Below are 18,824 nucleotides of genomic sequence, written 5' to 3' on the forward strand. Positions count from 1 at the left end.
CAGCAGAGGAGGCTGTTGCAGTGCAGAGCCAGTGACAGTAGGATGGCTGGATTGGGAAGGGCAGTAGCACTGGCTGGAGACCTTTTGGAAACCACAAGCAGTGTTGAGGGTATTGGAGGAGATGACATTGCTATAGGCATCTAACTCAAAAGCAGCATAGGTGTATCCACATCTGCTCCTGTTCCAGATTCTGGGGGCACAGATACTCATTCCTTCATTGCAAACAAGCAAGGTCCCTGACATTCCCAATGGAACACTGAAAAAAATAGAAAAATCAGACTTTGAAACCATCCCGATTGGTATGGCTATTATTAATCACTGAGTAGCAGCCTACTAAATGGGTTATACTGGCTGTGACCTAAAGATAAGAGGCTGATTGTCTAATACTGCTGTGGAATTGTTTCCTATCAGTGTTTCAGCTGATGAATAATGCATTAACGCAGTCAATAAGGTTCTATTGTAATAATAATCACTAGAGTGTTCTGCTATAATTAAGTATTACATTCTTGGTTTTACATAAATGTGTTGCAGTTAGTCCCTTCATCTTACAATTTAATGATTGTTACACTTATCACAGGTCACTCTTTGATATCTTCACATACTATTGCATTAACTAGCACAAACACACTACAATCCTCATTGGATTCCAATTATATGTGGCCAGTGTAGGTGATGTGGAACATGTAATCACAGTATGATATAGTTACTTAATAAAAACACTACAAAATAAACTCTTTTGTCAGGATTGATAAATTATGAGGGTCAACTTGTGATGTCGGGGACATGCTCAGTCAGTAGTACATATTACAGGTAGCCTTCCACCTTTACACCATGTTCTGCTCACATAGAGCCCTCGTAGCGAAGTCTTCCCCTGCACACTGCCTGCACTCTCCTTACTAATGATTGCGTTATCTCCCTGGAACTCGTGGTGCTCAACTATTGATATGTAGCCTGCCTCAACCTGTGTAAGGCAAAGCTACCTTTATCTTTCCATAAGGAACTGTGGACCCCCTTACAGCATGAAAGAACATCTGCATCACCTCCATTGATTTTCTGGCCTGAGGGAGCAACTTGCTGCAATGAGATGCACTGTTAGCACAGAATGACAGTCCTTTTATTAACACTAAAGAACTGAAATACAGTAACACAGGAGCAATCTGATGAGACAATGACAGCCAAGAGCAGTAGACCACTCAAGGATGGTTAGTGCCAGAGATGGTATCCAGTGAGGTGGTAGCCCTGGACGGTCAGGAAGGCTGTAGTCCTGAACAACTAGAGATGATGTCTGGCAAGGCAGTAGCCCAAGATAGACTGAGGTGGTAGCCAGTGAGGCTGTTGCCCTGGATGGCCTGAGATGGTGTCCAGTGAGGTGGTGCCTCTTGATGCCCATAGATGGTGTCCAGCAAGACTGCAGCCGTAGACAGACAGAGATGATTTCCAGTGAGGAGGAAGCTGTGGATGGTCAGTAGCGACATTCGGCAAGGCAAGAGCCTTAGACCACCAGGGGCGATGCCCAGTGAGACAAGAGCCCTGGATGGTAGGCAGTGAGCTGGAGGTGGAATCCAGCAGGGTGGCTCAGAGGAGGCATTCGATGATAGCATGACAGCTCGGACATGGCAGTGGTGAATCCTCTAACAGCTGAGTGATGTACATGATGAGCACACACTAAGCTCACTGTTGTGATGGAGTGGCCGGATTGTGTCCTAAATGTCCACCTTAAGGAAGAATACAGGTGACATGTGATATTGCAGAAGGGTAGAGGTACTTTTGTTCACAGCTCTGTGTACTGTCACAACATGCTACCAGTGATGAGGCTGGCACCTCCTGGGGCCATGGCAGCACCTGGCAGATTGGTCAAAAACAACCTGGACTGTTTACGGTATTTATCAGGCTGTCTCCCATGGTAGTCTTGCCTGTGGGTTGCAGCTGTGTCAAGCTGTGGTCCACGTCTGTATACTTGGTTGTATCAGAGGCAACCACCTGGAGATACAACAGTCATCATCATCATCAGCAGCAGCAGCAGCAGCAGCACAACTACAGCTACAACTATATAACATCAGCTGCTGGTTAGAGGCCTGATCTAGATATTTCCACGCCTGACACTCTTCAGCTGCATGCATACATGTTGATTCTGCGTGTTTTCTAATTTCATCTACTCTCTTTCTATCAGCTCATTGTTTCAGTCTTTTCTCATCTCTTAGAATTCAACAAAGAACTCCATTGGTCCATACAATATTATCCATTTGCAAGACTACATGTCCTCCCCTCCTCCATTTCATTTTCATTCTGTGCCCTGATCCATAAGTTTGTTTTGTATTGTCTAGTAATTTCCAGCTTGCATCTCTCCATTCCTCACATAGCAACTCACAGTTTTTGAGCGGTTTCTGTATTAAAAAAGTCTGTCTCACTTCTGTAAGTCAAAACCTGATTATAACCTTTCATTTTTAGGCATGTCAAAAGCTTTGTTCTGAAAATTCTGTTTAGTTCTTCAGAAACACATTAGGCCTCATTTTTGGTTTTGGTTTTATTTGTTTACCTGTCCATTCAGTCATTTGTCCAACTTCCCTAGATACAAAAACTCATCAACTGATTCTGTTACTTCATTGTAGTTTTATACTGTTTTATTTTCAGGCCTACTCTCAAACTTTGTGTATTAAGTTCTTGTGTTGATAATTTAGGAATAAAGGCAACAACTCAGTGAACAGTAGAGACATTGAAACATCAACAATCACATGAAGAAGACTGAAAATTACTGGAGATTGAGGCCAGGAGGATTACAGGAATAGAGGATGTATTCCAAGTATAACTCCCATCCATGTAATTCAGAAATGTTAATGCTGGAGGGGGGAGGGGGATCCAGATAGCATGCATTGTGAAGCAGCCATTGAAATTGAGCATGTTGTGTTGAGCAGTGTGTTCTGCCACTGGTTGATCAACACTGCTACTAGCTGCAGATTGGCAGTGGCCATTCATTTGGATGAACAGTTTATTGGTGGTGATGCCCACATAAAATGCTGTGCATAAATCACAGCAGAGCTGGTATGTGACATGACGTGCTTTGGCATGTGATACTGCCTCTGATTGGTAGGATAAGCTTGTGAAGGGACTAGAGATGGATATACTGAGTGGATGAATTGGACTGATCTTGCACCTAAGTCTTCCACTGGGATGTGATCCATGTGGCGAGGCAAGGGTCTGGGAGTGTGTATGGCATAGGATATTGCTTTGGATGGGCCACACATTTGTGGGGAGACTGTTTCTCATTTCCAGGCACAATGATAGATATTCAAGCACGTTGTGCAGTACCTATATGATTGAGTTGTTCTAGTGCAGGATGCTAATGAGTGATGGGTTACTCCTTTGCAGCTGGTTGTTGGGGTGCTAAGAGGATTAGGGTTATGAGTAACACCTCTACTATTTAGTGAGTTGTTACCATTACTCCTAAATTAGTTACATTCTGCCAGAACTTGACATATCAAGTTATTATGTCGGCCATTAAAATTTATTTGCAGCTGAGGCAAACAGTGCGGTGCTATCAACAAAACATGGGATGTTCAGATATGTTCAATTAATATGTATTCCTTCTGAATACTTCCTTTAGGACTACTGAAATATTGTTGGATGTATTAAATTTCCTTTACTGACCTCTTTTTTAATTCTGAATTTCTAACTATCCTGATGAACTATCATTGTAGCTACATCACTGATGTATATATTTTTCAGGATGTTTACATACATTGAATCAGTGTCTTGTTTGTCAGTGGCTGTCACTACAGCTTTAGCAAATGCAAGCATCACCTGTAGGAGCACAGTGACTGTTAGGATTTAATGTACAGCTAAACTACTACAGATGACATATTATTTGCGTTTTTGCTAGTTTCACTCCATGAGAGTAATTTTAGATATTCATTACCTTAATTAAAAACTAAATAAATAATTAAAGTGTTGACAGTGATGCTGTTAGAAGCTTTGAATCTTTACCGTTTTCCTATCAGGGCAATGAATATCTGAAGATGCTCTAATTTGTGTAATGAAATTAGTAATACTGTAAATAATACATGACATGTGATAGTTTATATTGTGTACATTAATTTGAAACTGAGTCAAAAACTTCCTCTAAATCGGTAAGTGCTATGTAAATTGCTAATTTATACTCATTGAACCACCCTGTAACATAATTTACAGCTTGTGAATGTACCATTGTGCTGTATCCACTTCTAAGGCCAACTGTTTTTTCCTTTGCATAGTAACAGATAAGTTTAGTGAGCATCTTACACATTAAGGACAGTAGGGTGGTTTCTTGTCTGTTCCTTTTCTTAACAAGATTGTATTATTACATATAAGTTATCAGTATTTGTTAATTATATAGCTTGTACTTCATAACACAGGTTTGTTCAAATGGAACAAGAGTGTTTGTGCAGAACGCTATAGCAGAAGAAGTTCTTGAACGATTGGTAAATGCTACAAATAATTTAAAAATAGGTGATCCCTTTGAGGAGGATACAACAGTTGGAGCAACTATATCAGAAGAACAGGCAGAAAAGGTCTTAAGTTACATCAAAGAAGCTGAAAAAAAGGTGTGGCACATTATTGTCTTCCTTTTAACCAAAATATTTATGTAATCATAGCCTTCGTTACTACTCTCAGTACTTTATCTTACAACTTACAACAGATATTCTTTTTTGAATTAGCTGAACCACTTTTATTGTGTTGTTTTCGTACAGTCCAGTTGAATGGGTGGTATATGCTATATAAAAATGCATTCTGTGTAGGTATATAAGGATAGGTAGTTACACAGCAAATAGAGGAGGTACTGAGCGGAGGCCAGGCTCATAGAAAAGATGAAAAATCACTTTTTTTTTTTTAAACAAAGTACTTCATAATAAGTAATGTTGGAATTGCATTCCATTACTAAGTCTCTTGATCACAGTTGCTGTAATTCATGGAGTATGCCAGCAATGGGATAAATTGTGACATTAAAACACTTTTAGACATCAGCTTTACACTGTGCTTTTGACTTACAATCATGCTGTTCTGTAACCAGTTGAGTTTTTTTTGGAAACCCTATTGGGGACATACGGCTGGTAATTTATTTAAAATACAGTACAAGTCACACATTTTCAAATTAACAATACATGTTCTATCTTAAATAATTAGGTAATCTCCAGATGTTTTGACAAGTTTAATGAATATATTGTGCAATGAAAAGGCAAGTTAAATGAGTTAATGTGTAAAGTGTCATAATAATTTACTATAATGGCCACTTTTATAAATTTAGTGCACACAAATGATTACTGATGTATGCTGGTTTTAAAGAATACCGTGACTTACATGCTTTCGAATTTTGCAGGAAGATATCTTTGTTCTGTGTTAAATACGAAAGTAGGTCTCTTGCCAGAAATATAGAGTCTGGCTTTGTTAAAGATAACAATAATAGGTCATTCAGATAAATTAGGCTGCAAAAATACCTGAGTGTGCTAAATAATCTGCTTCATTTTAAATTTGTTACTCTCTGATATATATATTTTAATAGATGTTGTGCAGTTTCTGAATAATGTCCTTAGATCTACACACAATTTTTCATCCATCTTCTCTGGTGGTTTTATATTCCTAAAATTTGCATTGTTTATTTACTTGCACAATGGGATGCTTATTGCAGGCTTCACACCTACATCTGTATCACAAGCAACTTTACTTTCTATGGCAGAGAACATTGCATATTAGTACGTGTCACTCTATGCCTATTCCACTTATGCATGAAGTGAGAAAAAAAAATGACTGACTGTATGCCACTCTAAGTTTCCTTCTGTTTGTTATGTTTCTTACTGACTCTTTACCTTATTCTTATGGCCCCTGAGTGACATACACATTAGTCAGAAACAATCTGAAAAGCTTATAAGGCTGTTGCAGTGTAGGTTGTGCTGAGAAATAATTGTTAAGAAAAAAATTGAGATGTTACATCACTTCCAAGTTAATTAGCATTGAAATTAGCTAATTAGGCCATTGCACTTGCAGATTCAAGTGGCTCACTGGAGATGTCTCCAAATGTGTTCTTCATTTGGTCTCCTGATAGCAATGAAATTAGCTAATCAGGCTGTTGCACTTGCAGAGATGTCTCCAAATGTGTTCTTCATTTGGTCTCCTGAAGCTGAACATGAGAGTGACACAAGAATTGGACATAGGATAGTAGTAAGGATCAAACTCTAGCCAAAGGCTGTGCAGTCTCGTTTGCTATCATCCACATTCTGAGAACAACTGGTACTAATTTTATCTGGTGGTCCACTTGAATTTGTGTGCATTACAGCCTAATTGGCTAACTTCAATGCTAATTAATCCGGAAACAGTTTTTTCTTAACAATTATTTCTCAGCACAACCAACCCTGCAACAGCCTTGTAAGCTTTTCAGACTGTTTCTGATCATTCTGTCTATGTAGTGGAGCGCACTCTACTTCAAATATCAGTTAATTTAATTTAACCAGTATGGTTTCATGAGAATAACATTGACTTTCTTCTGAATATTCTCATTTAAGTGACTCAAGTATTTCTATTATACTTTTGTATGAACAATACCAACATACCACAATTTCAGCAACACATCTGTGAATTTATTCCTACTTGACAAGGGTTTGAAACATTTCAGCAGTAATCTAGAATATCTAGCAGTAGGGTCATGTTTTCAGTTTTCTTTACAAATGCGCCACACTTATCCAGAATCCTCTCAGCAAATCTTACTCTTCATTCACCTTCACTATTGGTGATTTCACATGTTCATTCGATTCCATTTCATATTACTTAATGTTCCAGTTAGGCGCTATCAGGTTTTTGTAGCTGGTATAAGAATTATTGTGCATTTATCTGTTTCTAAACAGAGATGCTATTTGTTACACTCTGTGGAAATATTGTCAGTCAGTATGTATTTTCTTACAATCGTCTAGTAAGGAGTGTGTTGCTGCAGACAATGGTATTGTCAGTAAACAGCTGGAGGTTGTTACAGACTCTCTCTGATAAATTGTTTATTTGCATTGAAAACTTCAGTAATACCACTATACTTCCTTGGGATCCACTTGATGCTGGTGTTGTTTCTCTAGCCAGCATAAATTATTTGAGCTAATCATATATTTGTAAAAATACCTGTATGACAAATCTTAACTGTCCACCAACAATAAGGTATAGTGTGAAAACTTTTCAGAAATAAAAGAAGACATAATTTACTGGTCATTCCAGTTATATTGTTCTCTTCACCTTTCTGTTTACTTATACAATTCTGTTGCTTTACTCACAGTAACACTCCATTTTTTTCCTATTATCTTGGGCTGACCACTTGCACTTGCAGGTTTCTCGTGTTTGCATAGCTCAAATTGAGTCTATTTCTTTCTTCTGCAGTCAATTTTCCTAAACAATAATGTGAAGTGACTGTTTAAATAGTCAGAAATCTATACCATTGAAATTCTGCATCAGTTCATTGTATAAATGCAGTACAGTATGATTAGTGAATGGCAACTCTAGCTTTCCCAGTGCCTCAGTGATAGTATTGATGCTGTAGGGTTGAAAAGATCTAATATAACAAGTTACAATCAACCAGAATATAACATGGGTGCTCAGCGGCACTAATGTTTGTGTGTTGTACACCCTACAACAACTAAGTTTTTGAAAGGTATTACTTTTTTTAAGTGTGCCTGATTCATGATATAACACTTAGTAAGGCAGTAAATGTGCTTTTGACATTACAGTGAGACTGAACAGCTGGCCATTACCAACCTCCTGATGGCAAAATTCAAAGTATTTCTGATGGATGCACTTGGCCAAAAAAAAAGAAACTGCACCACCAAAAAATAATTACTGTAGAGTAATGAACTTTTGGGAATACATTTGTCTAGGTAACATATTTAAGATTAACATTACAAGATCATGAATTAATGTAAGCGTGAGATAAGCCATTGCCAGAATGTTGAATGCAAGCGTGCAAACGTGCATGCATTGTGTTGTACAGGTGCCGGATGTCAGATCGTGGCATGGAGTTTCTTGCCTGTTGCAATTGGTCTCTGGTTAATGTTGTTTGTCGATGACGCTGGAGCTGCTGTCTGATGACATCCCTTATGTTCTTGGTTGGAGATGCATCTGATAATCGAGTAGGCCAAGGCAGCATGTCAACATTCTGAAGAGCATGTTAGGTTACAATAGCAGCGTGTGGTTGAGCATCCCATTGAAAAACACCCCGCGAAATGCTGTTCATGAATGGCAACACAACAGGTCGAATCACCAGACTGATGTACAGATTTTCAGTAAGGGTGTGTGAGGAAAACCCCTCATCAACACACAGCCATCACTGGTGCTAAGGAAGGATCAGCTTTCATCAGAAAATGCAACAGACCTTCAGCCTGCCACCCCAGTGAGCTGTTACTGGAGACCACTGAAGTTGAACAAGGCAGTGGTTTGAAGTCAGTGGAATGCAGGGCATCTATGTCCGAGCTCCCCTTGAAGTAACCAGTTTATAACAGTTTGTTGTGATACTGTCGTGCCAACTGCTGCTCAAATCGCTGCTGCAGATGCAGTTATGATGCCGCCAGAGCCATAAGCCAAACACGATGATCCTTCCTCTTGGTAGTGGTACATGGTCATCCAGAGTGTAGTCTTCCTGTGACTGAACATTCTCATGACCACTGCTGCCAGCAAATATGTCCAGTGGCTACCTTCCTTCCAAGTCTTTCTGCAGTATCAAAAAAGGAACATCCAACATCATGTAGCCCTATTACATGACCTCATTCAAACTCAGGGAAATGTTGATAATGACGTCTTTGTCACCTAAAAGACTTTCTTGACTAACATCAACTCACCATGTCCAATCTTAAAGTTAACTAACACTCACAACCATTACAGTATGTATTTAAAGCATACCCATAGTGGTGCTACTAGTGCCACTCTTGTGCAGCTGACATAAAATTTGAATAGACATCATCTTTCAGATGTAGAAACATGCCTACAAACTTTGATTCGTCACACAACTTCCTCTTGATGTTGCGATTTTGTTCCATCAGCGTATTTAAAAGAACAAAAAACTATTATCTAGCTTACAGAACTGTCAGTGTCTTGCTCAGGGAAGAAAGGGGGATAGGTTTTAGAGGAGGGGGAGGTCACTGAGACCTCAAGCAGGTCCCTCTAATCTGAGTGACCTGTTCCTCCTTCCCAACCTACCCTCTTTTCTCCCTTAGGAAGGAATTGAATTAACAGTTCCAAAAACTATTTTTTTCCTATTTCTCAATAAATCTGTCAGCAGTACTAACGATTTCACCTTCTCAGTGGTGTATACTGTTCAGCCATTCTTGTGTACTTGTAATATGACAGTTATCTCAAGGGAATTGTCATTTTAAATGTACTTTGAGGCTGCTGTCAGTATGCACAACCATTTGGGGGCCATTTACAAGAGGTTCTGTAGTGGACATTACATATTAGCAGTCCATTCATAGAGAACCATTTTAATATTTTGTCCCTTCACAAGATGGATTAATGGCCATTTGTGTGACTGTAAAGGAACATGTGTACATTGCATTGAACATATATACACAAGTCCACAGCATGAAAAAATTTAAATGGAATGGCATGAATCGGGCAAGGAATTTGAATAGCAGTGATATTGCTGTTAATGGGATCTTGAAATGTGAATGACACTTAATATTGTTTTTTATAGTGCACTCACTGTTTCCCGTGACTTTCTATAACCATCTTCATCCTATTTATGACAACTTATTTCACTGCACTCATCACTCGTGTCATGATTTTTGAAAGAGTCAGCACCCTGTAATCCACTATCAAATTTTTCATCGTTTAGGTCATTTATACCGTGTACTGAAAAAGCTGCTCATTGCTATTACAGATATGAGTACATTTCAACAGAAATATCATATTGATTGACAGTCCCCCCCTGCCGCTCCATTGCTGATATAAGGTTAATGTGTTCATGCTAGAACTGTAGCACAAGCTTGTGGAATTTATTAGCAAATCCAGTGAAAGAACTGAACATGAAATGATACAACAACAATGAAATGCTCACACCCTGGAACAAGAAATCTTGGGAAGACTGGTAGGTAACTGACCGGCTGTAGAACTAATACTGAAAAAATTGTAGAGTGCCATCAGATTGCACACTGGACCACAAAGATTCAAAATTTGTAGATTAATGTTAGAAAGTATGTGATACTTGAAAATTCTTGATAACATTTCTTTGACTTCTTCATACAAAAATTATGTAAATCATATATGCGAATGTACTAAATATTGACTGACAAATGAGAGACTTTAATTCATGTATTATAAACCAGTTAGGATCTGGGTACAATTTTTCAGTCGTTACATTCTCACTACATTACCTGTTTGTGTTTTAGGGTGCAATAGTCCTTTGTGGAGGAAGAAGAATTAGTTTACCAGCACCATTAGAAAATGGGATATTTGTATCTCCCTGTATTCTGTCTAATTGTCATGATGACATGCGTGTTGTGAAAGAAGAAGTGTTTGGTGCTGTGATGACATTTCTCACATTTTCAACAGAGGAAGAAGTTGTACAAAGAGCAAACAAAACACCTTATGGACTTGCGGGAGGCGTTTTTACTAGGTACGTTTCTTCATGTATTTATATTATAGAGGGAAACATTCCACGTGGGAAAAATAGATCTAAAAACAAAGATGATGTGACTTACCAAATGAAAGCGCTGGCACGTCGATAGACACACAAACAAACACAAACATATACACAAAATTCTAGCTTTCGCAACCAATGGTTGCTTCGTCAGGAAAGAGGGAAGGAGAGGGAAAGACGAAAGGATTTGGGTTTTAAGGGAGAGGGTAAGGAGTTATTCCAATCCCGGGAGCGGGAAGACACCTTAGGGGGAAAAAAGGACAGGTATACACTCGCACACACACACATATCCATCCACACATATACAGACACAAGCAGACATATACAGAGGCAAAGAGTTTGGGCAGAGATGTCAGTCGAGGCGGAAGTGCAGAGGCAAAGATGTTGTTGAATGACAGGTGAGGTATGAGTGGCGGCAACTAGAAATTAGTGGAGATTGAGGCCTGGTGGATAACGGGAAGAGAGGATATATTGAAGAGCAAGTTCCCATCTCCGGAGTTTGGATAGGTTGGTGTTAGTGGGAAGTATCCAGATAACCCGGATGGTGTAACACTGTGCCAAGATGTGCTGGCCGTGCACCAAGGCATGTTTAGCCACAGGGTGATCCTCATTACCAACAAACACTGTCTGCCTGTGTCCATTCATGCGAATGGACAGTTTGTTGCTGGTCATTCCCACATAGAATGCGTCACAGTGTAGGCAGGTCAGTTGGTAGATCACGTGGGTGCTTTCACACATGCCTCTGCCTTTGATCGTGTACACCTTCCTGGTTACAGGACTGGAGTATGTGGTGGTGGGAGGGTGCATGGGACAGGTTTTACACCGAGGGCGGTTACAAGGGTAGGAGCCAGAGGGTAGGGAAGGTGGTTTGGGGATTTCATAGGGGTGAACTAAGAGGTCAAACCTCTTAGTTCATCCCTATGAAATCCCCAAACCACCTTCCCTACCCTCTGGCTCCTACCCTTGTAACCGCCCTCGGTGTAAAACCTGTCCCATGCACCCTCCCACCACCACATACTCCAGTCCTGTAACCCGGAAGGTGTACACGATCAAAGGCAGAGGCATGTGTGAAAGCACCCACGTGATCTACCAACTGACCTGCCTACACTGTGACGCATTCTATGTGGGAATGACCAGCAACAAACTGTCCATTCGCATGAATGGACACAGGCAGACAGTGTTTGTTGGTAATGAGGATCACCCTGTGGCTAAACATGCCTTGGTGCACGGCCAGCACATCTTGGCACAGTGTTACACCATCCGGGTTATCTGGATACTTCCCACTAACACCAACCTATCCAAACTCCGGAGATGGGAACTTGCTCTTCAATATATCCTCTCTTCCCGTTATCCACCAGGCCTCAATCTCCGCTAATTTCAAGTTGCCGCCACTCATACCTCACCTGTCATTCAACAACATCTTTGCCTCTGCACTTCCGCCTCGACTGACATCTCTGCCCAAACTCTTTGCCTCTGTATATGTCTGCTTGTGTCTGTATATGTGTGGATGGATATGTGTGTGTGTGCGAGTGTATACCCGTCCTTTTTTCCCCCTAAGGTAAGTCTTTCCACTCCCGGGATTGGAATGACTCCTTACCCTCTCCCTTAAAACCCAAATCCTTTCGTCTTTCCCTCTCCTTCCCTCTTTCCTGACGAAGCAACCATTGGTTGCGAAAGCTAGATCTGTTTGTTTGTGTGTCTATCGACGTGCCAGCGCTTTCGTTTGGTAAGTCACATCATCTTTGTTTTTAGATATCTTCATGTATTTAATATTATTTACATACCATTGTTTATGCTGTGAGAGTGGTGAGAAGGATACTGAGTAGGATATTACTTATTTCACCGGCCGGAGTGGCCAAGCGGTTCTAGGCGCTACAGTCTGGAACCATGCGCCCGCTGCGGTCGCAGGTTCAAATCCTGCCTTGGGCATGGATGTGTGTAATGTCCTTAGGTTACTTAGGTTTAAGTAGTTCTAAGTTCTGGGGGACTGATGACCTCAGATGTTAAGTCCCATAGTGCTCAGAGCCATTTGAACCATTTTATTACTCATTTCAGGGCACAAAAAAGAGTTAGTCTACGTCCTGTCAGAGAATATGATTCAGCTGTTCCAGTCCTGGGTACTGCTGAGTCATGAGAGGAGTGCTCCTTTGTGGTCGGACAGTGGTAATATGGAAGGTGGTAGGTGACTCATGTTCTTTACAATTTTGGGAGGGTAATTTCGGTCTGTCAAGTCCTCAGTGAGATCCTTGGTATATTTGGAGAGGGATGTTCAACAATATAGTTGCAACTGCCATGAGTGGCTAGATCTTACGGAAGGGACTTCTTGGTATGGGATCAGTGGTAGCTGCCAAGTGGATGTACCACTGGTGGTTGGTAGATTTGATATGGAGCGAGGTACTGATGCAGCCAACTTGAGGTGGAGGTCAACATCAACTCTCCAAATATAGCAAGTGTGTCAATGAGGCTTTCAGAGACCAAAATTGCCCTCCCAGCCTTTTACAAAAACAGATCTCCTGTGCCTTGTCTCTCCTGTCACTTACCACCTTCCACAGTCCCATCATCTGGCCATAAATGAGCACTCCTCTCATGACTCAGTACCCCAGGAATGGAGCAACTGAGTCAAGTTCTCTGCCAGGGTTTCAACTACCTCTCATAGTGCCCTGAAATGAGGAATATCCTACCCAGTATCCTTCCCATCCCTCCCTCAGTGGTATTCTGCCTTTAACCAAATCTATGCAATATCATTATCTGTCTCTGCTCTACCACTGTTCCCAAGCCGTTGCCTCATGGTTCATATACCTGTAACAGATCTAGCTGCAAGATCGTCGCATAGATCCTCCCACCATCATCTAGTCCAGTATGATCACAAGCATCAGCCACTCATCAAAGGCAGGACTACCTGTGAAAGCAGTCACGTGATCAACAGACCAAATTGCAATGAGACTGTGCTATGTTTACGTGGGCACAACAACTGACAAGCTGTCCAATTGCATGAATGGCTGCCAACAAACTGGCTAGGAGACAGCTGGACCAACCAGTTGCTGAAAATGCTGTTCAACATAATGTGCTTCACTTCAATGACTGCTTCACAGCCTGTGCTGTCTTGCTCCTTCCCACCAACACCAACAGTGGCCTTTCTGAAGTGCGCAAGTGAGAACTCTCCCTGCAATACACCCTACATTCCTGTAACTCCCCTCCACCCCCTCCCCCCTGTCCTCTCAACCCCTCCTCACAGCCTCAGCCTTCGCTCGTCCCTGTTCTTCACCCACCTATCCCCTTCCTTGCACTCATTCCAGCACTACAGAGCCTTTTATTTCACCCATGCTCCCACCAGTCTCTCTTTTTCCTCCTCCTCTGCTTTTCTCCTTTTCTGCTCCCCTCTCCCCTTCCCTCCCCAACTATCCAACTGCACCTGGACAGCACTGTCCTGACCCCATCATGGCCCTGCATGCAGCACTACACCCTACACTGCTATCCTTCCCCCTCCCCATCCCAGCCTCCTCCTTACCCCCACCACCCAGACTGCTTCTCCCATCAGGTGCAGCTGTTTGTAGTCTGGCCTCACTAGCCAGAAACAGTGGTTGTGTGTGTGTATGTGTGTGTGTGTGTGTGAGAGAGAGAGAGAGAGAGAGAGAGAGAGAGAGAGAGAGAGAGAGAGCTGTGCTTGCATGAATGCGTGGGTGTTTTATACATTAGAAGAAAGCTTTTCGGCCGAACGCTCACATGTATAGCAATCTTTTTGTTGTGCCTGTCTACTTTTCATATCGTTGTTATTCCATCCTGGATGAGTTTCCACTATTGTTAACATTTTACCAATGTTAACAAAAAAAATATTCTGGCCATTTAGGATTAGATAATAAAGATAAAATAAAGAAGGATTTACAAGAATAACAATGGGAATATAATTATGAAGCAGTTGCTGCAAGTAAGAAATGTAAATCTTTTAAATAAATTTTGAAGTCACTTTGAATTTTTTTCTGCTCATACTGATGAGGATATAATTGAAGGGGATGAGGGGAGGGGGGCAGAAGGCTAAGTAATGCCTGGAAATAAATTGTGTTAAAAAAAAAGAGACTTCTCTGTAACTCAGAGGACAAGTCACAATCTAGAATTGAACAAATTAGAGTATGCATCTTCAATACTTAATACATATTAGCAGCAGAAGTTGGGTCTAAGTCTCATATTGCTGATCAAATAGTATTCACATCTGACACAGAATATATGAATGTGTAGTAGAATTGGCTTAAGCATCATTTATTTATAACCTGTGTGTTGTGGACATACAGCTGAGTTTCATTTTTATAATGTGATAGGCCTAATCATGTACACATGTTTCAGACACAGATGCCAGGTTTTGTGCTTGAATGCTTCACAATTTCTTTTGACCATAATTAAACCATAATTAACATACAATAATGAGCATTTGACAATGAAATTTTATACTCCAAAACTGCTCACGCTCCAAGAAAAAAAAGTAGCTGTTGCAAGGAATGAAAGATGTTTCAACTGTTGACACAAAACCCAGTCTTCAGTGAGATGGAGAAAATAAACTACTCTGTAATGGTTTTAGAACATATTTCTCCCCTTAAAATCCTTTGATGAAACTAATTTGAGTTTCCTTTACAGTGAGTTGTGTGCCATTCAAAATTTTTAAGGCTGAAGGTTGTCGCGATAGAGCATCCAGTATCATATTGACTTTACAAGAGAAATATTTAATTTTAAAGTCAAATTTCTGTTATCTAAATGCTTGTTTGGTCCTCTTGTTATGTATTTAGTTGCAATAAATCAGGGAAAATAATGTCTTTTGGTTTGTTTTCTAAATTATATGTCTCCTGGGAGACAATGTTCAAATTTTTGAAACCTCATACGACTGTATTTGCTTAACTTTCTGTTATAGGATACAATGCATTTCCAAAAATGTCAATAATTACTTTTTAATTCAATAGTCTGGTGTTCTATCTTCCTGTGAATTGAAGACAACTAGTATAGTTTTTTTTTAATTCTCTACCCTTTGCTTTTGATTCCTAAATAAAAATCTTCTGACAATTTTGCATAGTAAAAGATCAGTGCTTGACATAAACTTGTCTATAACTTCAAATGCTGCATTTTGTTCTGTGTCCTGCAGCAACAGCGAACTTGTTTTAATAATTTTAATGGTGCCAGATTATTTAAACTTAAGTCATCCACAAATCTTGATAAAAGCAACAAAGACTTAAAAAAAGTATAAAAGAAATTTTAATTGTGTTTCTGCAATGTAGTTTTGAAAAATTTTGAGTAGCCTCCAATTTGGCAGTGCCTGTTTAAGTGCCCTTTGAAGGCATAATTGTCCTAAAATTTTAAGTGTTTCCTTGAACATTCCAATTTTTAAAGTTTACAATAATGCCACTTTATCTGAAAACTTCCGACATGTTATCAATAGCTTGTAGATACTCTTCCCATGTATCTACCCAGTGAGTTGGTACATTGGTTAAGAAACTGGATTCTCATTTGAAAAGATGCATGTTCAAATCCCTGTGTGGTGACCCAGATTTAAGTTTTCCATAGTTTCCCTAAATTGCGTAAAGGCAAGGCCCAAGATAGTTATCGGGTTGTGCTCCATCTCTAATGATCCTAACGTTCCTTCCTTCTTCTTCCACACATATATGTTTTTATTAAGATAGCATCCATATATATAGTTATTCTTGTCAAGAGCATTTATCCTAGTACTTGGTTCAGTGTTCACAGAGATGTGGAAATTGACTCTTTTTACCACAAAGGTTGACACCATCAACTGGTAGAAGTAATGCATTGTACTTTCTACTTTCTTCAAAAAATTTAATCAACCAATAACTAATGATGAGGCTGAAGCTGGTCAGATAATACATCTGTTTGAAATTGCTGTTCTGCACTTCTCTCGTTGATCACTCTGGGGCAGTATTATTCAATTGACTAATCTAGTGGCAGTTACAATGCAAACATGTCCATCCACTTTGCTTATTTGATGCATTCAGTTGTTATAATAAATGATGGAATGCCCTGTAATGCCATATCTGGCATTCATTTTGTATCTTATCGTGTGGCACTGTTCTTCACGAGTGCTGGGTAAGCTTTTATTATTATGCATTCAGAGTTGTTCATTATTCCTGGTTCAAATTAAAATACTTCTGCACATTTTTGCAGTATGGTGACCATGTCCTATTTCATACTGTCCTCTTTGCATCTACTGCTATAAATTTTGATTCATTTCCTTCTCTGCTGTCATCTTTTCTCTGTTAGCACATTGTAATCTCTCATAACCTCTTCTTCATCTAATTTTATTAGTATAACTCTTAGTTGCACACAGATAACCCCTGAATTTCTTTAAGTTCGTTAAACCCTAGTTTTCTGTCATTAGCTTCCTGTTATTTTACTAGTATCACAAAAATCGATCTGCATTGACTGAGTGAAGTGGCTAAATGGTAAGACACTGGATATTTATTGGGGAGAACAGTGATCCAAATCCCTCTATGGACTACCAGATCTAAACTGGTTAAGGAAAATGCTTGGATGGCTCCTGTGAAAAGTAATCATTTTTCTATCTTTAAAGACTTCATTGACAATGGGACATTAATCCTTAATCTTCCCTCCTTCAGTATGCACTGCATTTGCTATTAACCAGTCTATTACCAAACTAAAGCTGACGCCTGAAGATAGTACAATCAGAACAATTTATTTGTATTAATCCTGTCATATTGCCAACCTGTTCAGTACCTGACCACCTAATGGTGTGCTATTGCTGCCAGCTGTACTGAATTCTGGAGATGTTGGTTATTGTGCAAATTCACATAGCTTCTCAGGTGAATTTATTTATTTGTTAGTTAATCCCACCCACAAAAGTATTCTTTTCTGTTTCCTGAGCTAGAGCTGCTTTGTTTTGATAATGTATAGTACTTCCATTATTAACAAAACTGATTAGCTCTTCCTCTTGCTATAAATCAAGCAAGAGCTCATCCATGTGTAGCAGGAGGTTTAATGAAGGATTTGTTATGAAATTTATAGCATACCCTTTGTAATTTCTTCCCGTTGTATTGATTTGTCTCTGTAAATTACTTGAATTACTGGAATTACTTTTATGCATCATGTTCCTTAAACAAGGCATAAACCACTCACCAGTTGTACTGTAAATGTCACAGAGATGCATCTTCTCTGATGGTACATTATGATTCACATAATCAGATATTAAAAAGTTTGAGCTGGTTATGTGGTGCTATTGTGTGACTTAAAAAGAAAGCAAACTTTCTCTTAATGAAAGTGTGAATGAAAGTAACAGTGCAGTAAATCTCTAAAATCGGACTATGACTGTTTAATTTCCCATCAGTGCAGTTGATCATCAGTGAAATCTAGTTATTATCGTATTTACAAAAAGAGTTAAATATTATTCCACATTTATTTTATTGTTGGTAGATGGAATATGGCCCTCAGACATACTGCACATATATTTTTCTTACACAATAACTTAATGACGTAGACCCAATGTAGGTATTCATATCCTTATTGCCATCTCCTTTCAAAGATGCTTAACAATGATATGCTCATATCTGTTTGGAAAGTAATACCTTAATTAATGCAGCATCCTGTACATAAAAGGGAACATTATTTTTTACATACTTTTGGGAATGCTTTTAACACTTTGGTGACCAAGCCCAAGTGCACCTCAAGCCATGACACTGCATTCCAAGGCCCATCTCCAAGTATATCTTGTATCAGTATGTTTCACAACACTTAAGCCCCCTGTCACTTGAACGAGCTTGTGGAGCACTACTAGGACGCAAAGTGAGGCACTAAAATTATTGTGCTAAGCATGAAAAAATAAGGAACTGGTGCGGTTTTAATTATTTAGGTCATTAATGACACAGTAGAAGGCTTTCTCAAAACATTGAATATGATGAATGAAAATAATTTATTCACTTGCTAGCTAGGTTTCATTGTGTGACAAAATACCAACAAATTTGAATCACTAATAACTATGAGACTAATAATGCATAGACAATGGTTGGGCCTATAACACATCTACACCTGCATGACTACTCTACAAATCACACGTAAGTGCCTCACAGAGGGTTCATCTAACCACCTTCACAATAATTCTCTGTATTTCCAGTCCTAAGCACTGTGCAGAAGAAATGAACACCTATACCTTTCCATGCGATCTCCGATTTCCCTTATTTTATATGAT

General features: G+C 39.6%; 1 protein-coding gene across 2 annotated transcripts in view; it reads left to right on the top strand.

The window, feature by feature from the left end:
• Positions 1-18,824, top strand: part of LOC126185144 (4-trimethylaminobutyraldehyde dehydrogenase A-like) — a 178,598-nt gene that overhangs the window by 136,452 nt on the left and 23,322 nt on the right. For both annotated transcript variants that reach the window (XM_049927990.1, XM_049927996.1), the window contains exons 7-8: positions 4,389-4,577; positions 10,380-10,606. In XM_049927990.1, coding sequence (XP_049783947.1) covers positions 4,389-4,577; positions 10,380-10,606 — 416 coding nt within the window. The remainder of the gene's footprint in view (positions 1-4,388; positions 4,578-10,379; positions 10,607-18,824) is intronic.

This window comes from Schistocerca cancellata, chromosome 1 (assembly GCF_023864275.1).
Source record: "Schistocerca cancellata isolate TAMUIC-IGC-003103 chromosome 1, iqSchCanc2.1, whole genome shotgun sequence".
In the NCBI taxonomy this organism is placed as follows: domain Eukaryota; kingdom Metazoa; phylum Arthropoda; class Insecta; order Orthoptera; family Acrididae; genus Schistocerca; species Schistocerca cancellata.